General features: G+C 32.7%; 2 protein-coding genes across 2 annotated transcripts; both read right to left on the bottom strand.

The window, feature by feature from the left end:
* Positions 1 to 1,456: 1,456 nt before the first annotated feature.
* LOC141346394 (E3 ubiquitin-protein ligase TRIM39-like) lies at positions 1,457 to 10,037 on the bottom strand. Its single transcript, XM_073851250.1, has 7 exons — positions 9,958 to 10,037; positions 7,139 to 7,692; positions 6,901 to 6,996; positions 5,764 to 5,997; positions 5,531 to 5,669; positions 3,024 to 3,059; positions 1,457 to 2,859 (listed from the first exon to the last, which is right to left on the bottom strand). Exons 2-7 carry the CDS (start codon positions 7,688 to 7,690, stop codon positions 2,312 to 2,314), a joined length of 1,605 nt encoding a protein of 534 aa, XP_073707351.1. The 5' UTR covers positions 7,691 to 7,692; positions 9,958 to 10,037; the 3' UTR covers positions 1,457 to 2,311.
* A 2,483-nt stretch (positions 10,038 to 12,520) lies between these two features.
* On the bottom strand, positions 12,521 to 21,161 carry LOC141347470 (E3 ubiquitin-protein ligase TRIM39-like). Its single transcript, XM_073852489.1, has 7 exons — positions 21,065 to 21,161; positions 18,239 to 18,792; positions 18,001 to 18,096; positions 16,873 to 17,106; positions 16,640 to 16,778; positions 14,120 to 14,155; positions 12,521 to 13,955 (listed from the first exon to the last, which is right to left on the bottom strand). The coding sequence occupies exons 2-7, from the start codon at positions 18,788 to 18,790 to the stop codon at positions 13,408 to 13,410; spliced, it is 1,605 nt and encodes a 534-aa protein (XP_073708590.1). The 5' UTR covers positions 18,791 to 18,792; positions 21,065 to 21,161; the 3' UTR covers positions 12,521 to 13,407.
* Positions 21,162 to 23,189: the final 2,028 nt, after the last annotated feature.

The following is a 23,189-nucleotide window of genomic DNA, read 5'->3' as shown; positions in this document are numbered from 1 at the left end:
TGATGCATGTTCTTTGCTTTGGAGTAAATGTTTATTTGTCATGTTGTGATTAAAGCATATTTAATATAAAATGCCTTAAGTTTCAAGCATTATTTTTAATATCATGAACAGAAAATAACTTGTGTAATGCAATGAAAGAACACCTTTATACAATAATATTAAAATAAATATTTAAATATAATATTTAAATTTAAATAAAAAATAAATATTTTTTAAATGTTAAATATATCGTAAGATGCACAAATAAAGTATAATGTTTCTTGTGAAATAAAAGCAAATTACGCTCCATAACCGTGGGTGGCGCTGCTCTGATAAGAACGTAAGCTCCACCCCTCACTTCCGGTTCTGTGGCTGGGGTTCTGAAACTGGTGCTGCTGCGGGTCTGCAGTTGGATATTATTGCCAGTTTCTCATGCTCCAAATTAAAGGGCACTACATAGTAAGATACATTTTTTCGAATAAAATCGTCTGGCTTTTAGAGAAAATTATTTATTTTGATTATCCTATATTATTTATATAATTAAAGGGCACTTCAGGAAGGAGACACCATTTGTAAGAACATTCCAAATGAAAGTGAACAGTTGACGATCCCTTGATGAAGGGCCCTTGCAGAAATCCGTTGCTAAGGAAACATGTGATGGTCCAGGAGTAAGTTCAGTCCTAAAGAGCCACAGTCTTGAAGAGTTTAGCTCCAACCCTGAAAAAACCCTCACCTGCTTATAGTCTTAGTAATCCTGAAGACATTGATTATCTTGTTCAGGTGTGTTTGATTAGGGTTGGAGCTAAACTCTGCAGGACAGCGGCTCTCTAGGACTGAACTTGTCTACTCCTGTCATGATCAATTTAAGAAAGTGATTTCTAGTTAGTGATCATGTGATTTCGGGTTACAGGTTCTCACAATGCATTTGGAAGCAAAGTTGAGATTGATTTTGACTTCACATTAAAATGTAGGAATAATTAAATATGTCATTATTTTAATGTAATAAATTTCCTGTCTGTGATAGAAATGAAAGAGGTTTTGTAAAGCAAGTTAAAGCAAATTAAATGTTTAATGTAAAAAAAAAAAAAAAAAAAAACAATAACACTTTCTGTGAAGTCCATACTTTTATAAGGGTATTTCTAAGGCATTATCATGAGTGCATAATGCATAAAAAAAAAAATTAAAAAAAAATCAGAATATGTTATATATACTGATGGATAATCATAACAACAATTATTATACATTATAATACTTACAAATTTGTGGTTATAACTTTTAAGAGTAGGATTATTTATAACACAATGAACACTATATTAAATATAATGGACTTTACCATATCTTGACATTGTTTATTTAACATCAGTACTTTATCTTGTGAGTGGTTAGGTGTTGAGTGTTATTTTCAGTGTTTCCTGTGAGGCTAATGTTCATTTTGATGTGAGCTAGTTAATACTCTTCAACTGAAAATAAAAAAATGCAATGTTTTATGTGGCTTTAATTTCAAGTTGCGACATCAAAATCAACCACAGACTAGGAAACACAGATGAGTGCTCGCTAACTTGCTAAAGTACTCCTCTCTGTGCAACAACAGGTTTGTCCAGCTGACCAATCAGAGCAGAGTAAGCTTATGGAAGCGAGGGGTTTACAGACATTACGCTCAAAACAGATTCGAACAAACCGTTTCAAAATCATGCACAAGTATAAATGTATATTCTGGGAAAATTGCAGTTCATTTATTAAATCTCTTATATTCACAACTGATTGTCTCTGTGTGCTGACCACAATTCAAAGTCCCTGAATGTTGATCTTGCTACATGCTACATGCTAAGTTACTGCTAGTACTGACTAAAGTAGGAAAGTTACTCTTTCTTGGACAGAAAAATAATCTTTCCTTGAATTGATAGATGATTATACTGTCAGATCTAATAATATTGATTCTGCTACAGTTAATTCTAAGATCTGAGCTAAATATTCATAATTAATTATAACCAGTTATATCACAACATTTTCCCTTTTGAGCTAATTTGCTACAATATAAATGATAGATAGATAGATAGATAGATAGATAGATAGATAGATAGATAGATAGATAGATAGATAGATAGATAGATAGCAATTTTACTTTGACAAGTGGAGATGGCAGAAAAAATGGCACAGATGTTTATGAAAAGTTAAATAATTATTGAACAAACATTATATATTTACATAAAAAATGTCTAATTATAGCATATAGATTTTTAATATTAAAATGATAAAAATAGCAGCAAATAATGCTTTTAGACTTTTAATGATAAAAATCATTATTTTAATCTTTCATATGAGGAGTTTAAATTCATTTATTATCATTGACAGGTGTGATGATCAGTGGACTTGAGTTTTTACCTCCATCATTAGTGCATGGGCTAAAATATGGATAGAGTTTTTCAGTGAAAGACTGACCAGTGAAAGAGTAGATATGAGAGCTGGACTCCACATCATAAAAGGAGACCAGACCCTCCTCATAATCCACAAACACACCGACCCGCTGCGGCTTCACTCTCAGAGACAGAGACACAGAAGGATCAGAGAGAGCTTTATATTCATTTCCATTCCTCAGCCACACAATCCAGTATCCATCACTGGGACTCAGTGTGATATCTCCCTTCCTGTTAATGGATTCTCTGGCCACTCCTAAAGTCCATTTAGTCTTTCCCTTCACCTGCACCTCAAAATAAAATCTCCCTGAGGAGAATCCCTCCTTTCCCAAGACATTTACACATGTATCAAATCTCTCTGGATTGTCTGGGAGTTTCTGTCTAATGTCTCCATCTCTCACTTGTTTTCCATCATCAGACAGGATGAGATATGGTTGAGCTGTATCAGGATCCAGAGTCACATCCACTGAGAAAACAGAGAATATCCATCACAACCTACCAATACACACATTTTGTGATGCTGTTTTTAATATTTAATCTTTTAATTATTATTATTTTTTTTATTGTAGTGCAGTAATGAAGCTGTGAGTGTATGAATGTAAACTAGTGTAGTATAGAGTCACACTGTACCTGCATACTGCTGCATCCACTTCAGCTCTCTAGACACTAATGACAAGAAAACATATGGCAAAAAATATATTTATTTGTGGCCAAAATATATTGAAATGTATGCTAAATATACATTACTGCTCAAAAGTTTGGGATTGGTAAGATTTTTAATGTTTTTTTTTAAAAGAAGTCACTAAAGCTCATCAAGGCTGCATTTACTGTATTTGATCAAAATAGAGAACAAAATGGTAATATTGCAAAATATTATTACAATAAAAAACGTTTTTTTTTAATATTCTTTAAAATATAATTTATTTTTGTGATGCAAAGCTGAATTTTCATCAGCTGTTACTCCAGTCTTAAGTGTTACATGATCTTTCAGAAATCATTATGCAGCATTTATTCAAAATATAAATCTTTGTTATCACTTTCTATTATTTAACACATCCTTGCTGAATAAAAGTTTTTATTTCTTAAAAAAAAGAGAATAAATATTTACTGACCCCAAAGATGTAAATTACATTTTAATTTAAATTAAAAAACATTGTTTTACAACATAATATTTCCCAACATTACATTTTTTTTCTGTATTTTGATCAAATCAACACAGCCTTGATGAGCAGAAGAAACCTCTTTAAAAACATAAAAAAACAAGCTTTTGTAGTGTATGTTGCAAACAGTGAAGCTCAATGAAATATATTTTAGAAATAGTAAATATATTTAGTTTCAGCCATCATTTATAAATATATTTCTGTGGCAAGAAAATGCTTTTTTTGGACAAAAAAGGAGGTCAAATTTTATTTTTAAAATGCTTTTTAAAAATATTTTATATATGGCCAAAATATATATTACTAGAAAATATATTTGAGCAAATATATTTTTGGCCAGTTTTTTGTATATATTTTGTAAAATGTATTTTATATGTAGAAATGTACATACAAAAATATACAGAAATGTGCCAAAAATAAATCAGTAGAAAATATATTCATGTAAATGTATTTTCAAACATATTTTGGCAAATATATTTATTGGTATTTGAATGTATATATATATATATATATATATATATATATATATATATATATATATATATATATATAAATACATCTTTTAAATATATTAATATATTTTCATTTTAAATTCTATGCAAAACATTGTAAAATTACTAAGAGCATCTGTAAAATTAACATTTTGGCTGTTATTTTAAGTATTACATCATTATCGATGCATTACAGTAATTATAATTTTTATTCAGACAAATACTGTATTATTTAGAGTTTTTCACTTTTTTCTTAAATTTCATAGAAATGTATGTAAAATTACAAAAATAATGGTGACAATTTATGAAATCTCCACCAGATGGTGCAAATGGCACCAAATTTTACTATTTAAAAATAAATAAATAAATAAATAATAAAAACCACAACAACAACAAAACATGGTCAAATGACTGGCAGCAACACCTCCCTATCAGAAACTGTTAAATTTAAGTAAAATAAAGTGCAAAACTTTCTTTAAACTTAAAAATAAATAAATAAAGTCAAATGACTTGCACCAAAAGAATAAACGCTATCAGATCTCTCAAGATCTGAGCATCTTCATTTATTACAAACCCGTCTGACTTAATTTTATACAAAAGTTCATTTCAAGAATTAACAAAGTTTCAGATGTTGATGTTTTGTTGAAAATATTAAATTTTGGTGTTTGCATTAGTTGAGCTCTTGACTCTTGATTAAAATGATTTTGTCTGGCTGCTTTAACTCTGTGTTTAAAAAACCTGTTTGTTAAAGCATTAAATACAAGGGAAAACTACTCATCAGTAAGAAGATATTAAGAATAACACATTAAGAGACTAGCTTTGTTCACTACTGGGGCTATTGACTATTAAGCTCTATGTTTTAGATGCACAGAGACATCAAGAATCAGCGCATGAATCTCAACAGTGGTGACAATCAACAAAAGCTTTGTTTTGTGAATCTATAGGTTGTTTTGTGATGTTAAAAGCTGATTTATTTATCTGAATATTGTGTCACCATTGAATGATTTTGTATTCACTAATGCAAATATGTATATATATACATCAACTAATCCATGTGTTATTGCATTTTACAAAGAATGTCATGAAAAAAACTGTTTTTCTGTTAAATTGTTTCATGAACATTTCCATGGAATTCTTTTGTGATTTATGTCATTTGACCTGTTTTTTATTACATTTTTTTTTAACTTAAGGTATCTCATCAGAATATTTCAAGAAATACCTGTTTTGTAAAGCATTTAATGAAAAATTATGTAAGAGTTCTGTAAGTGCATATTTAAATTAGTATATTTTACTTTATTTTATGGTTTCTGTTTGGTAGTCATTGCTGTCAGCAATCTAACTGTTTTTTTTTTTACCAATGGCTCAAATATGTACAAAAATATTAAAATATATTTGAAAATATATATTTTTTGCTGTATAGTTAATGTTATATTTAACGAATAGAGTACATCATCATGTTTCTATCTGATCAGTGTATGTATTGACGTACCAGTTTGTGTGAGTTTCTCATCTATAGTGTCCTTCAGTTGAGTCAGATCTCTCCTCAGAGTCTCCAGACTCTCATGAGTCTTCATACTGATCTCAGGCCAGTTCCTGGTGTTTGTAGGGCTGCACAGGGATGAGTGAATCTACAGCAGGAGAGAGGAGAAATCCTTCAGCATGGGGAGTGTTCTGGTGTCATATACTGCATTATGATTGATCAGAGAGATCATGTTGACTGACCTGTAGGAGGTGGAGGTGATCTTCAGTGTGTGAGAGCTGCTCCAGCTCAGTGTTTCTCATCTTTAGCTCAGTGATCTCCTGCTCCAGCTCTTCAATCAGCTCTTCCTCCTGTTTCTCTGCTGCTTTCTGCTGCTCCTCCATCATCTCCAGCAGTTCAGTCTGATATCTCTCAATGGAGCGGATGAGATCAGTGAAGAGCTCCACATGGGCTGCTTTCTCCTTCTCTGTGTTTCTCTGCTCAACCAAAACAGTCAACAAATTATTAGCAGTGTTTACTAAGAGAAGAATCTGTGTTACTGTTGCTCATACATTTTTTTTCCAGATACATAAATGTGTTTTTAAGGGGTTTCAGAATCCCTCAACTGAAGTATTAAACTTCATCCTCCACTGTTTGCACTGAATGATTCCTCAAATCATGTGTTTTTCAATCATGTTGAGGAGAGGTGTGCTATTACTTTACTAAGTGATCAGGTCACAGTCATGTTGATATTCAGACCATCAGTGTGGTTGCAAGTGTACAACAATAAAATAAATAAGTTAATGATAACTAACTTACATTTTAGATAAAATTATTATCCTTGTTTGTACCCCTAAATATACTAGTTTGAAACAAAGCCGCAACAAACTGTAGTGTTGATTCATTCCTGTTTTTAAATTAATCATCTGAGCGAATAAATCAAAATCAATGACATAGAGGTTTATTTGTCGCCACCTACTGATGTAACAATGTAACCTTTAGAAAGAGTCTCTGTAAAACCCCCACTATTAATACACAGTGCGCATCTCAAAACTCATATTAATGCTTCTTCATTTGACACTTCAAAGGGCCCTTCAGAATGAAATATTTCCAAGGATTCAAGTGATGGACACTTTATGCTCCCTTGATTCTTTGTGCATGTTTAACTTGTGACACAGATGTTGTAAGACAGCACAGAAGTGTGTTCGATAGAAACCATTAGTTGGTTCCCTAAACCCTTTATTCCTTCAAAGCTCTAACTCTAGTGGGTAAACCCTTCAAAGGGATCATGGCATAGAGATGAGCTCTTCAGAGTGGAACACAGCCACACAGCTAAACTAATGAAACTAAATGATATATAATAGTTATTTAAATTTTTTATTACTATATTTTGAACTCACTTTTCTGACTTCTGCTGAGTGCTTGATGTCTTGAATCTTCTTGGTTCTGTCCTGGATCATCTGCTGCACATCTTTCTGTGTCTTCATCAGTTCATTCTATAGAGAGAACAACACAGACTTGTTTATCATAACACAGATTAAACTTACAGTATGTTTTCATAATGAGCTTTAATTACACAAAATGAAATAAAATCTGATTGTCATGATATCAGTCCTTTAAAACTACAATAACTTCTACCTTCTTCTCTTGACTCTCCTCTTCTATAGGAACAGTGTTGTGGTTTTCGTGGTCTTTCTCAATGCAGAAAGAACACACACATGTCTGATCATCTCTACAGAATAGATCCAGAGGTCTCTCATGTTTCTGACATATATAGTCCTCCAGATTACTCACAGGATCCATCAGTTTGTGTTTCTTCAAACGTGCCACTCTCAAATGAGGCTCCAGGTGAGTTTCACAGTAAGAGCTCTGACACACCAGACATGACTTCAGGGCTTTCAGCTTTCTCTCCTCACAGAAATCACACAGAACATCAGTTGTTTTCTCTGGAGTTTTCTTTTTATAGTGACCTACAAGCTCTCTGAGTGTGGTATTAATCTTGAGATCAGGTCTTTGCTTGAATGTTTCTTTACAGTATGGACAGCTGCAGGTCTGACTGTTGTCCCAGCACTTATTCAGACAGGTCTTGCAGAAGTTGTGTCCACATGGAGTGCTGACTGGATCAGTGAACACGTCCAGACATATAGAGCACTGAAGATCCTCAGACAGAGGACCACTGGAGGATGACATTACTGGAAAGAGACATTATTTAGGATTAGTGTGAACTCCTTCAATACTGTCTAAAAAGAATGTCATGATTAATGTAAACAGTGTCTAGAGAAAATCCAATATATATATAAGATCATGTACAGTTAGGTAGTGTTTTTTTCAACATTAACCCTAGAAAAGTAAAAGTAGTTCATGCACTCATTCTTTAATGGTTTATTGACTTACATGGAGGTATATGTTCAAAACAAAACAATAAACAAAAAAACAAATGCACTTTACAGTAAAAGTTATATTCTCCCTTTAAGCCTTAAAGCCAAATTAGATCACTTGAACTCAATCAATATTTATAATAAATTGGTAAATCTCATAATTCATTTGAAGCACTGTGAGTGACTCATAAACTCATTGAACAATCTGAACTATGACCTGCTGTTTAGATTAAAGAAAGAACATACAACCCCCTCTCCCCAAAACAAACAAACAAAACACACACACACACACACACACACACACACACACACACACACACACACACACACACACACACACACACACAAACATACATATATAATGTGTGCATAATTATTATGCAAGTGAATATTCTGATCACATTAATTTTAAAAATGACAGAATTATAATTTTCTGGTGACGTGCAATTGTTAATGAGGAAAGGTGTGGCTTAAAGTGGCAAACACTTTAAATTCAGATGTAAGTAATTATTAGGCAGATTTTTTGCTATGGGTAAAAAAGTTTAAAAAAATTAAATAAAAAGAGACTTAAATTTATGCTGAAATGTCAAAATTATAAAATGCTTTTCAGAAAAATACAATACTCTGAATTTTTCCAAACTAATGAAGCATGACCATCAGACAATCAACCAGTTTGTCAATAATAGTCAGCAGGGTTGCAAAAAAATGTGTTGAAAAGAAAAGGTGCAAATTGGCAGCAATAGTAGAATTAAGTGGGAAACCACCAGAAAGCTTTTAGACTCCAGTGCCACCATTTTCCAGAACTGCAACCTCCCTGGATTCTCCAGAAGTACCTGATGCCTACTTTTTAGAGAATTTGCTAAGGTAAAGAAAGCTGAAACCGAACTCACACTTAACAAAAATCACAAGCTGAAGTGTTAAGATTTGGCCAAAAATACATGAAAATCTATTTTTCAAAGGTCTTTGGACAGATAAAAAGAGAGTAGCACTTAATAGAGCAGACGGCTGGGCCTGTGGTTGGCTCAATGATGGACACAGAGCACCAGCTCGAGTCAGACGTCAGCACAGTGGTCAGGGGGTGCTGGTGTAATGGTGTGGGCTGTTATTAGTAATGATGATCTTGTTGGACCTTTTGGGGTTGCAGACAGACTAAAAATGGATTTTCAAAACTATTAACAATTTCTGGAAGACACTTTCTACAAACAGTGGTGCAAGAAGCAGTCAGCATCATCCAGAAAGACCATAGTCTTCATGCAGGACAATGCTCCACCACATGCATTCAAGTATTTCACTGATTGTCTTGCCAGAAAAGGCTTCAAAGATGACAGAATAAAGTCCTGGTCCCCTTCCTCACCTGATTTGAACCCAACTAATAACTTGTAGGCCCTTCTTAAGCGTGAGATTTACATTGAGAGAAAACAGTACACAACTTTAAACAGCATCAACTGATCAAGAACAAATCAAGACATTGACTAATTCTATGGATTAGTTATATTGGCTGCTTAAAACTTTGAAAGGACATTAAGATATTATTTTAATTTTGTATTTTGTTTTCTATTTTTTTTAAATTTGTTTAAACATTCTTGATAAATAAAGAAATAGATAACTGATAGATTAAAAAAGTCCTAAATAATTGTGCACACACACATATTTGAGAAAGTTGTAAGAACAAAATAAAAGAGAAATTTTTAAGAACAAAATAAAGTTGAACACTTGCTTGTAGTATTGTACTTATTCAACAGTAAACTTAATAAATAAAAGCATGTTGCATAATAAGTGCACGCTGTGTGTATATATGGATCACGTTTGTGCTCAGTTTGTCTGCAGGTCATTTACTTCCTGTTTCTTTAGCCTTTATGTTGTGACTAAATGACAGAAACACCAAACTTTGCATGAAGACCAATCAAATCACATAATGTTAATACAATTCTTATACAGTTTCAGTGCAGTAAACAACTAAAGCAGTGGAGTATCTGACTTCTGTTCAACTCACTCCAGTCTGGTATAAACCCTACTAAACCAGATCAGTTCCATTAGAAACCTGTTCAGGACAATCTCTCTTATATTTCTGTAATTTACCTGTGAGTATCAGATGTGTCCAGAGGGGTCTTTGAACGACTCAGTATTCTGTTGTTTGAAGAGTTTGAGTTTAGTTCATAGCGTCCATATTGTTGTTGATCAAATTAGTTTCACTTTCTCTGAATCTCTGAACTACAGTGATGTCAGAGCTCCTCCTGTATTTACATAATTACATTTGTCCCATGTATTCGGTGTTTGTCTGTTTGTATTGGGACTGATGTTTCTGTCAGCTCATGAAAAAGAGATTTCAGCAGACGTGTTTTTTTTTGGCCAACATTATAATAATAATGCATCACAATATTGCAACTAAACATTAGCTCTCTGCTCCCTCTGCTGGCGATGATATACCATTACATGCTGAACAACGCTTATACTGGACTATATGTAGACTGTAAAACCCACAGGGAAGCGTTTCATAAATGCTGAGTAAATTGTGTAATTCAAATAAATGAGCAGAAAGCATTCTACAGACTAAAATAAATACAATAGGTGTTTTGAACAGAACAAAACTGTTTTCGGATTAAGTCTTTGTCAGTCACCAGTTTCTGTACTTTATTGAACATCCTAATTCTGGGTTCTGTACATAGGAATCTTAATTAAATCAACCCTTCTATATTAATTTGTCCAAACTGCTGAGAAAAAAAAAAAACTAAAAAAAAACTAAAAAAAAAAAAAAAAAAAAAAAAAAAAAAAAACAGAAACAATCACAGAATTTGTAATAGCTTTTATGGTTTTAATGGGAATTGTATTGGTTTCAGTGGAAACTGTAATGGTCTTGGTCTTCTATTGGTGACTTGTTAAAACCTCTAAATCCTAATGGAATATGTCTAAAAAAACACACTACAGGAATGGTTAATGGTTAAATTGTTTTAAGTTGATGGTTTGTGGTGGCATTTGTAGTGGAAACCATTAGAATATCTGTTTTGTTTTGGGTTTTTTCCCAGGGTTAACAGACGCAATCAGCAGTGAGTCCTACTGGTTAGAAAATCTAAATATTAATTTAATAGCATCTCATATGATGGGTTAAAGTGAGGGTTAATGCATTAATTTATAAAATTAAGATTTAGTTATTTACTCCCAATAGTGAAAGTATTAGCATATTTAATGCTATTTGTTAAGTCGATCATCATTATTGTTATTGTTCATTGTTACGCTTAGTGATTTGAACACTCAGTGTTGAAGTATTAACAGCACAATAAACCCACAAATGTCTATTAAAACAGTAAAGAGGATTATTCTGGATTTTAATGCTGACAATAAATTTGATATACAGTTTTGATATGTAATTTTGGACCATTTGTGTTACAGATATGGCACAGCAGTGAACTAAGAATAATTTAGAAAGTTTTGGCAACCATATAAGTAATGCCCTGGCAGCCAAAGACATACACAAACATCATTTATACAGTATATAAATTCTGTGGTGGTATATATATATATATATTTATACATATGAAGTCTTCTAGATTACTCACTGGATCTATCAGTTTGTATTTCTTCAAACCACAGTATTTTGGGTGAGCTGTTTGCAGTCACTGAGACCCCAGCTACAGCATGATTAAATGCAATAGAGGTGTGATGTGGATTCAGTTCTGTCTGATGTTGAGGTTACAGTTGACTCAAAAAGTCCAAGTTCAAAATAAAACTCTGTGAACCACTCTATTGTGAATTATTGTGACGCTGTATGAACCACTGACTTACAGGCTGTAAAATGAAGTTTGTCCAAACTCAACTGTTTTTGTGAGAGAATGCAAATATCTTTGCTAGAGAACACAAAAGCTTTGCGAAGAAACGCAACATTTGTTGATGGAATGCAAAAGTTTTGCAAGAGAATGAAAAAAAAAAAATTAGAAAAATATTTTTTCCACCCACCCCATTTTTTTCCAACACCACGTCCCTTTAGGGGCTCCGTAGAATCCCATCACATCTGCATATAGTCTTAGTAATCCTGAAGACATTGATTATCTTGTTCAGGTGTGTTTGATTAGGGTTGGAGCTAAACTCTGCAGGACAGCAGCTCTCTAGGACTGAACTTGTCTACTCCTGTCATGATCAATTTAAGAAAGTGATTTCTAGTTAGTGATCATGTGATTTCGGGTTACAGGTTCTCACAATGCATTTGGAAGCAAAGTTGGGATTGATTTTGACTTCACATTAAAATGTAAGAATAATTAAATATGTCATTATTTTAATGTAATAAATTTCCTGTCTGTGATAGAAATGAAAGAGGTTGTGCAAAGCAAGTTAAAGCAAATGAAATGTTTAACGTAAAAAAAATATATAATATGTTATATCAACTCATGGATAATCATAACAACAATTATAATACATTATAATACTTACAAATTTGTGGTTATAACTTTTAAGAGTATGATTAATTATAACACAATGAACACTATATTAAATATAATGGACTTTACCATATCTTGACATTGTTTATTTAACATCAGTACTTCATCTTGTGAGTGGTTAGGTGTTGAGTGTTATTTTCAGTGTTTCCTGTGAGGCTAATGTTCATTTTGATGTGAGCTAGTTAATACTCTTCAACTGAAAATAAAAAAAACAATGTTTTATATGGCTTTAATTTCAAGTTGCGACATCAAAATCAACCACAGACTAGGAAACACAGATGAGCGCTCGCTAACTTGCTAAAGTACTCCTCTCTGTGCAACAACAGGTTTGTCCAGCTGACCAATCAGAGCAGAGTAAGCTTATGGAAGCGAGGGGTTTACAGACATTACGCTCAAAACAGATTCGAACAAACCGTTTCAAAATCATGCACAAGTATAAATGTATATTCTGGGAAAATTGCAGTTCATTTATTAAATCTCTTATATTCACAACTGATTGTCTCTGTGTGCTGACCACAATTCAAAGTCCCTGAATGTTGATCTTGCTACATGCTACATGCTAAGTTACTGCTAGTACTGACTAAAGTAGGAAAGTTACTCTTTCTTGGACAGAAAAATAATCTTTCCTTGAATTGATAGATGATTATACTGTCAGATCTAATAATATTGATTCTGCTACAGTTAATTCTAAGATCTGAGCTAAATATTCATAATTAATTATAACCAGTTATATCACAACATTTTCCCTTTTGAGCTAATTTGCTACAATATAAATGATAGATAGATAGATAGATAGATAGATAGATAGATAGATAGATAGATAGATAGATAGATAGATAGATAGATAGATAGATAGATAGATAGATAGATAGATAGATAGCAATTTTACTTTGACAAGTGGAGATGGCAGAAAAAATGGCACAGATGTTTATGAAAAGTTAAATAATTATTGAACAAACATTATATATTTACATAAAAAATGTCTAATTATAGCATATAGATTTTTAATATTAAAATGATAAAAATAGCAGCAAATAATGCTTTTAGACTTTTAATGATAAAAATCATTATTTTAATCTTTCATATGAGGAGTTTAAATTCATTTATTATCATTGACAGGTGTGATGATCAGTGGACTTGAGTTTTTACCTCCATCATTAGTGCATGGGCTAAAATATGGATAGAGTTTTTCAGTGAAAGACTGACCAGTGAAAGAGTAGATATGAGAGCTGGACTCCACATCATAAAAGGAGACCAGACCCTCCTCATAATCCACAAACACACCGACCCGCTGCGGCTTCACTCTCAGAGACAGAGACACAGAAGGATCAGAGAGAGCTTTATATTCATTTCCATTCCTCAGCCACACAGTCCAGTATCCATCACTGGGACTCAGTGTGATATCTCCCTTCCTGTTAATGGATTCTCTGGCCACTCCTAAAGTCCATTTAGTCTTTCCCTTCACCTGCACCTCAAAATAAAATCTCCCTGAGGAGAATCCCTCCTTTCCCAAGACATTTACACATGTATCAAATCTCTCTGGATTGTCTGGGAGTTTCTGTCTAATGTCTCCATCTCTCACTTGTTTTCCATCATCAGACAGGATGAGATATGGATGAGCTGTATCAGGATCCAGAGTCACATCCACTGAGAAAACAGAGAATATCCATCACAACCTACCAATACACACATTTTGTGATGCTGTTTTTAATATTTAATCTTTTAATTATTTTTTTTTTTTTTATTGTAGTGCAGTAATGAAGCTGTGAGTGTATGAATGTAAACTAGTGTAGTATAGAGTCACACTGTACCTGCATACTGCTGCATCCACTTCAGCTCTCTAGACACTAATGACAAGAAAACATATGGCAAAACATATATTTATTTGTGGCCAAAATATATTGAAATGTATGCTAAATATACATTACTGCTCAAAAGTTTGGGATTGGTAAGATTTTTAATGTTTTTTTTTAAAAGAAGTCACTAAAGCTCATCAAGGCTGCATTTACTGTATTTGATCAAAATAGAGAACAAAATGGTAATATTGCAAAATATTATTACAATAAAAAACGTTTTTTTTTAATATTCTTTAAAATATAATTTATTTTTGTGATGCAAAGCTGAATTTTCATCAGCTGTTACTCCAGTCTTAAGTGTTACATGATCTTTCAGAAATCATTATGCAGCATTTATTCAAAATATAAATCTTTGTTATCACTTTCTATTATTTAACACATCCTTGCTGAATAAAAGTTTTTATTTCTTAAAAAAAAGAGAATAAATATTTACTGACCCCAAAGATGTAAATTACATTTTAATTTAAATTAAAAAACATTGTTTTACAACATAATATTTCCCAACATTACATTTTTTTTCTGTATTTTGATCAAATCAACACAGCCTTGATGAGCAGAAGAAACCTCTTTAAAAACATAAAAAAACAAGCTTTTGTAGTGTATGTTGCAAACAGTGAAGCTCAATGAAATATATTTTAGAAATAGTAAATATATTTAGTTTCAGCCATCATTTATAAATATATTTCTGTGGCAAGAAAATGCTTTTTTTGGACAAAAAAGGAGGTCAAATTTTATTTTTAAAATGCTTTTTAAAAATATTTTATATATGGCCAAAATATATATTACTAGAAAATATATTTGAGCAAATATATTTTTGGCCAGTTTTTTGTATATATTTTGTAAAATGTATTTTATATGTAGAAATGTACATAAAAAAATATACAGAAATGTGCCAAAAATAAATCAGTAGAAAATATATTCATGTAAATGTATTTTCAAACATATTTTGGCAAATATATTTATTGGTATTTGAATGTATAAATATATATATATATATATATATATATATATATATATATATATATATATATATATATATATATATATAAATACATCTTTTAAATATATTAATATATTTTCATTTTAAATTCTATGCAAAACATTGTAAAATTACTAAGAGCATCTGTAAAATTAACATTTTGGCTGTTATTTTAAGTATTACATCATTATCGATGCATTACAGTAATTATAATTTTTATTCAGACAAATACTGTATTATTTAGAGTTTTTCACTTTTTTCTTAAATTTCATAGAAATGTATGTAAAATTACAAAAATAATGGTGACAATTTATGAAATCTCCACCAGATGGTGCAAATGGCACCAAATTTTACTATTTAAAAATAAATAAATAAATAAATAATAAAAACCACAACAACAACAAAACATGGTCAAATGACTGGCAGCAACACCTCCCTATCAGAAACTGTTAAATTTAAGTAAAATAAAGTGCAAAACTTTCTTTAAACTTAAAAATAAATAAATAAAGTCAAATGACTTGCACCAAAAGAATAAACGCTATCAGATCTCTCAAGATCTGAGCATCTTCATTTATTACAAACCCGTCTGACTTAATTTTATACAAAAGTTCATTTCAAGAATTAACAAAGTTTCAGATGTTGATGTTTTGTTGAAAATATTAAATTTTGGTGTTTGCATTAGTTGAGCTCTTGACTCTTGATTATAATGATTTTGTCTGGCTGCTTTAACTCTGTGTTTAAAAAACCTGTTTGTTAAAGCATTAAATACAAGGGAAAACTACTCATCAGTAAGAAGATATTAAGAATAACACATTAAGAGACTAGCTTTGTTCACTACTGGGGCTATTGACTATTAAGCTCTATGTTTTAGATGCACAGAGACATCAAGAATCAGCGCATGAATCTCAACAGTGGTGACAATCAACAAAAGCTTTGTTTTGTGAATCTATAGGTTGTTTTGTGATGTTAAAAGCTGATTTATTTATCTGAATATTGTGTCACCATTGAATGATTTTGTATTCACTAATGCAAATATGTATATATATACATCAACTAATCCATGTGTTATTGCATTTTACAAAGAATGTCATGAAAAAAACTGTTTTTCTGTTAAATTGTTTCATGAACATTTCCATGGAATTCTTTTGTGATTTATGTCATTTGACCTGTTTTTTATTACATTTTTTTTTAACTTAAGGTATCTCATCAGAATATTTCAAGAAATACCTGTTTTGTAAAGCATTTAATGAAAAATTATGTAAGAGTTCTGTAAGTGCATATTTAAATTAGTATATTTTACTTTATTTTATGGTTTCTGTTTGGTAGTCATTGCTGTCAGCAATCTAACTGTTTTTTTTTTACCAATGGCTCAAATATGTACAAAAATATTAAAATATATTTGAAAATATATATTTTTTGCTGTATAGTTAATGTTATATTTAACGAATAGAGTACATCATCATGTTTCTATCTGATCAATGTATGTATTGATGTACCAGTTTGTGTGAGTTTCTCATCTATAGTGTCCTTCAGTTGAGTCAGATCTCTCCTCAGAGTCTCCAGACTCTCATGAGTCTTCATACTGATCTCAGGCCAGTTCCTGGTGTTTGTAGGGCTGCACAGGGATGAGTGAATCTACAGCAGGAGAGAGGAGAAATCCTTCAGCATGGGGAGTGTTCTGGTGTCATATACTGCATTATGATTGATCAGAGAGATCATGTTGACTGACCTGTAGGAGGTGGAGGTGATCTTCAGTGTGTGAGAGCTGCTGCAGCTCAGTGTTTCTCATCTTTAGCTCAGTGATCTCCTGCTCCAGCTCTTCAATCAGCTCTTCCTCCTGTTTCTCTGCTGCTTTCTGCTGCTCCTCCATCATCTCCAGCAGTTCAGTCTGATATCTCTCAATGGAGCGGATGAGATCAGTGAAGAGCTCCACATGGGCTGCTTTCTCCTTCTCTGTGTTTCTCTGCTCAACCAAAACAGTCAACAAATTATTAGCAGTGTTTACTAAGAGAAGAATCTGTGTTACTGTTGCTCATACATTTTTTTTCCAGATACATAAATGTGTTTTTAAGGGGTTTCAGAATCCCTCAACTGAAGTATTAAACTTCATCCTCCACTGTTTGCACTGAATGATTCCTCAAATCATGTGTTTTTCAATCATGTTGAGGAGAGGTGTGCTATTACTTTACTAAGTGATCAGGTCACAGTCATGTTGATATTCAGACCATCAGTGTGGTTGCAAGTGTACAACAATAAAATAAATAAGTTAATGATAACTAACTTACATTTTAGATAAATTATTATCCTTGTTTGTACCCCTAAATATACTAGTTTGAAACAAAGCCGCAACAAACTGTAGTGTTGATTCATTCCTGTTTTTAAATTAATCATCTGAGCGAATAAATCAAAATCAATGACATAGAGGTTTATTTGTCGCCACCTACTGATGTAACAATGTAACCTTTAGAAAGAGTCTCTGTAAAACCCCCACTATTAATACACAGTGCGCATCTCAAAACTCATATTAATGCTTCTTCATTTGACACTTCAAAGGGCCCTTCAGAATGAAATATTTCCAAGGATTCAAGTGATGGACACTTTATGCTCCCTTGATTCTTTGTGCATGTTTAACTTGTGACACAGATGTTGTAAGACAGCACAGAAGTGTGTTCGATAGAAACCATTAGTTGGTTCCCTAAACCCTTTATTCCTTCAAAGCTCTAACTCTAGTGGGTAAACCCTTCAAAGGGATCATGGCATAGAGATGAGCTCTTCAGAGTGGAACACAGCTAAACTAATGAAACTAAATGATATATAATAGTTATTTACATTTTTTATTACTATATTTTGAACTCACTTTTCTGACTTCTGCTGAGTGCTTGATGTCTTGAATCTTCTTGGTTCTGTCCTGGATCATCTGCTGCACATCTTTCTGTGTCTTCATCAGTTCATTCTATAGAGAGAACAACACAGACTTGTTTATCATAACACAGATTAAACTTACAGTATGTTTTCATAATGAGCTTTAATTACACAAAATGAAATAAAATCTGATTGTCATGATATCAGTCCTTTAAAACTACAATTACTTCTACCTTCTTCTCTTGACTCTCCTCTTCTATAGGAACAGTGTTGTGGTTTTCGTGGTCTTTCTCAATGCAGAAAGAACACACACATGTCTGATCATCTCTACAGAATAGATCCAGAGGTCTCTCATGTTTCTGACATATATAGTCCTCCAGATTACTCACAGGATCCATCAGTTTGTGTTTCTTCAAACGTGCCACTCTCAAATGAGGCTCCAGGTGAGTTTCACAGTAAGAGCTCTGACACACCAGACACGACTTCAGGGCTTTCAGCTTTCTCTCCTCACAGAAATCACACAGAACATCAGTTGTTTTCTCTGGAGTTTTCTTTTTATAGTGACCTACAAGCTCTCTGAGTGTGGTATTAATCTTGAGATCAGGTCTTTGCTTGAATGTTTCTTTACAGTATGGACAGCTGCAGGTCTGACTGTTGTCCCAGCACTTATTCAGACAGGTCTTGCAGAAGTTGTGTCCACATGGAGTGCTGACTGGATCAGTGAACACGTCCAGACATATAGAGCACTGAAGATCCTCAGACAGAGGACCACTGGAGGATGACATTACTGGAAAGAGACATTATTTAGGATTAGTGTGAACTCCTTCAATACTGTTAAAAAACAATTTCATGATTAATGTAAACAGTGTCTAGAGAAAATCCTATATATATATATATAAGATCATGTACAGTTAGGTAGTGTTTTTTTCAACATTAACCCTAGAAAAGTAAAAGTAGTTCATGCACTCATTCTTTAATGGTTTATTGACTTACATGGAGGTATATGTTCAAAACAAAACAATAAACAAAAAAACAAATGCACTTTACAGTAAAAGTTATATTCTCCCTTTAAGCCTTAAAGCCAAATTAGATCACTTGAACTCAATCAATATTTATAATAAATTGGTAAATCTCATAATTCATTTGAAGCACTGTGAGTGACTCATAAACTCATTGAACAATCTGAACTATGACCTGCTGTTTAGATTAAAGAAAGAACATACAACCCCCTCTCCCCAAAACAAACAAACAAAACACACACACACACACACACACACACACACACACACACACACACACACACACACACACACACACACACACAAACATACATATATAATGTGTGCATAATTATTATGCAAGTGAATATTCTGATCATATTCATTTTAAAAATGACAGAATTATTATTTTCTGGTGACGTGCAATTGTTAATGAGGAAAGGTGTGGCTTAAAGTGGCAAACACTTTAAATTCAGATGTAAGTAATTATTAGGCAGATTTTTTGCTATGGGTAAAAAAGTTTAAAAAAATTAAATAAAAAGAGACTTAAATTTATGCTGAAATGTCAAAATTATAAAATGCTTTTCAGAAAAATACAATACTCTGAATTTTTCCAAACTAATGAAGCATGACCATCAGACAATCAACCAGTTTGTCAATAATAGTCAGCAGGGTTGCAAAAAAATGCGTTGAAAAGAAAAGGTGCAAATTGGCAGCAATAGTAGAATTAAGTAGGAAACCACCAGAAAGCTTTTAGACTCCAGTGCCACCATTTTCCAGAACTGCAACCTCCCTGGATTCTCCAGAAGTACCTGATGCCTACTTTTTAGAGAATTTGCTAAGGTAAAGAAAGCTGAAACCGAACTCACACTTAACAAAAATCACAAGCTGAAGTGTTGAGATTTGGCCAAAAAATACACGAAAATCTATTTTTCAAAGGTCTTTGGATAGATAAAAAGAGAGTAGCACTTAATAGAGCAGACGGCTGGGCCTGTGGTTGGCTCAATGATGGACACAGAGCACCAGCTCGAGTCAGACGTCAGCACAGTGGTCAGGGGCTGCTGGTGTAATGGTGTGGGCTGTTATTAGTTATGATGATCTTGTTGGACCTTTTTGGGTTGCAGACAGACTAAAAATGGATTTCCAAAACTATTAAGAATTTCTGGAAGACACTTTCTTCAAACAGTGGTGCAAGAAGCAGTCAGCATCATCCAGAAAGACCATAGTCTTCATGCAGGACAATGCTCCACCACATGCATTCAAGTATTTCACTGATTGTCTTGCCAGAAAAGGCTTCAAAGATGACAGAATAAAGTCTTGGTCCCCTTCCTCACCTGATTTGAACCCAACTGATAACTTGTAGGCCCTTCTTAAGCATGAGATTTACATTGAGAGAAAACAGTACACAACTTTAAACAGCATCAACTGATCAAGAACAAATCAAGACATTGACTAATTATATGGATTAGTTATAATGGCTGCTAAAAACTTTGAAAGGACATAAATATACTATTTGAATTTGGTATTTTGTTTTCTATTTTTTTTATTTGTTTAAACATTCTTGATAAATAAATAAATAGATAACTGATAGATTAAAAAAGTCCTGAATAATTGTGCACACACACATATTTGAGAAAGTTGTAAGAACAAAATAAAAGAGAATTTTTTAAGAACAAAATAAAGTTGAAGATTTGCTTGTAGTATTGTACTTATTCAACAGTAAACTTAATAAATAAAAACATATGTTGCATAATAAGTATGCACACTGTGTGTATATATGTATCACGTTTGTGCTCAGTTTGTCTGCAGGTCATTTACTTCCTGTTTCTTTAGCCTTTATGTTGTGACTAAATGACAGAAACACCAAACTTTGCATGAAGACCAATCAAATGACATACTGTTAATACAATTCTTATACAGTTTCAGTGCAGTAAACAACTAAAGCAGTGGAGTATCTGACTTCTGTTCAACTCACTCCAGTCTGATATAAACCCTACTAAACCAGATCAGTTCCATTAGAAACCTGTTCAGGACAATCTCTCTTATATTTCTGTAATTTACCTGTGAGTATCAGATGTGTCCAGAGGGGTCTTTGAACGACTCAGTATTCTGTTGTTTAAAGAGTTTGAGTTTAGTTCATAGCGTCCATATTGTTGTTGATCAAATTAGTTTCACTTTCTCTGAATCTCTGAACTACAGTGATGTCAGAGCTCCTCCTGTATTTACATAATTACATTTGTCCCATGTATTCGGTGTTTGTCTGTTTGTATTGGGACTGATGTTTCTGTCAGCTCATGAAAAAGAGATTTCAGCAGACGTTTTTTTTTTGGCAACATTATAATAATGCATAATAATATTGCAACTAAACATTAGCTCTCTGCTCCCTCTGCTGGCGATGATATACCATTACATGCTGAACAACACGCTTATACTGGACTATATGTAGACTGTAAAACCCACAGGGAAGCGTTTCATAAATGCTGAGTAAATTGTGTAATTCAAATAAATGAGCAGAAAGCATTCTACAGACTAAAATAAATACAATAGTGTTTTTGAACAGAACAAAACTGTTTTCGGATTAAGTCTTTGTCAGTCACCAGTTTCTGTACTTTATTGAACATCCTAATTCTGGGTTCTGTATATTGGAATCTTAATTAAATCAACCCTTCTATATTACTTTGTCCCAACTGCTGAAAAAAACAAAAAAAAAAACAAAAAAAAAACAAAAAAAAAACAACAACTTAAAAACAAAACAGAAACCATCACAGAATCTGAAATGGTTTTTATGGTTTTAATGGGAATTGTATTGGTTTCAGTGGAAACTGTAATGGTCTTGGTCTTCTATTGGTGACTTGTTAAAACCACTACATCCTAATGGAATATGTCCCAAAGCACACTACAGGAATGGTTAATGGTTAAATTGTTAGAAGTTGATGGTTTGTAGTGGCATTTGTGGTGGAAACCATTAGAATTTCATTTTTTTTGTTTTTACCAGGGTTAACAGACACAATCAGCAGTGAGTCCTACTGGTTAGATAATCTAAATATTAATATAATAGCATCTCATATGATGGGTTAATGTGAGGGTTAATGCATTCATTTATAAAATTAAGATTAATTTAGTTGTTTAGTCCCAATAGTGAAAGTGTTAGCATATTTAATGCTGTTTAAGTCAATCATCATTATTGTTATTGTTCATTCTTACGCTTAGTGATTTGAACACTCAGTGTTGAGGTATTAACAGCACAATAAACCCACAAATGTCTATTAAAACAATAAAGAGGATTATTCTGGATTTTAATGCTGACAAATAAATTTGATATACAATTTTGATATGTAATTTTGGACCATTTGTGTTACAGATATGGCACAGCAGTGAACTAAGAATAATTTAGAAAGTTTTGGCAACCATATAAGTTATGCCCTGGCAGCCAAAGACATACACAAACATCATTTATACAGTATATAAATTCTGTGGTGATATATATATTGAGACCCCAGCTACAGCATGATTAAATGCAATAGAGGTGTGATGTGCATTCAGTTCTGTCTGGTGTTGAGGTTACAGTTGACTCAAAAAGTCCAAGTTCAAAATAAAACTCTATGAACCACTCTATTGTGAATTATTGTGTCACTAACTTACAGGCTGTAAAGTGAAGTTTGTCCGAACTCAACTGGTTTTGTGAGAGAATGCAAATATCTTTGCTAGAGAACACAAAAGCTTTGCTAAGAAACGCAACATTTCTTGATGGAATGCAAAAGTTTTGCAAGGGAATGAAAAAAAAAAAAAATATATATATATATATATATATATAGATTTTTTTTTTCCCCACCCACCCCACTTTTTCCAACACGTCCCTTTAGGGGCTCCGTAGAATGCCTTCACAAAGGGCCCTTCCAGAAATCCATTAACAAAGGGAACATTCTATGGACCAGGAGTAAGCAAGTTCAGTCCTAAAGAGACACAGTCTTGAAGAGTTTACCTCCAACCCTGAAAAATCCTCACCTGCTTATAGTCTTAGTAATCCTGAAGACATTGATTATCTTGTTCAGGTGTGTTTGATTAGGGTTGGAGCTAAACTCTGCAGGACAGCGGCTCTCTAGGACTGAACTTGTCTACTCCTGTCATGATCAATTTAAGAAAGTGATTTCTAGTTAGTGATCATGTGATTTCGGGTTACAGGTTC

This window comes from Garra rufa, chromosome 12 (genome assembly GCF_049309525.1).
Source record: "Garra rufa chromosome 12, GarRuf1.0, whole genome shotgun sequence".
NCBI lineage: Eukaryota > Metazoa > Chordata > Actinopteri > Cypriniformes > Cyprinidae > Garra > Garra rufa.
This window is presented reverse-complemented; position numbering and strand designations above follow the sequence as displayed.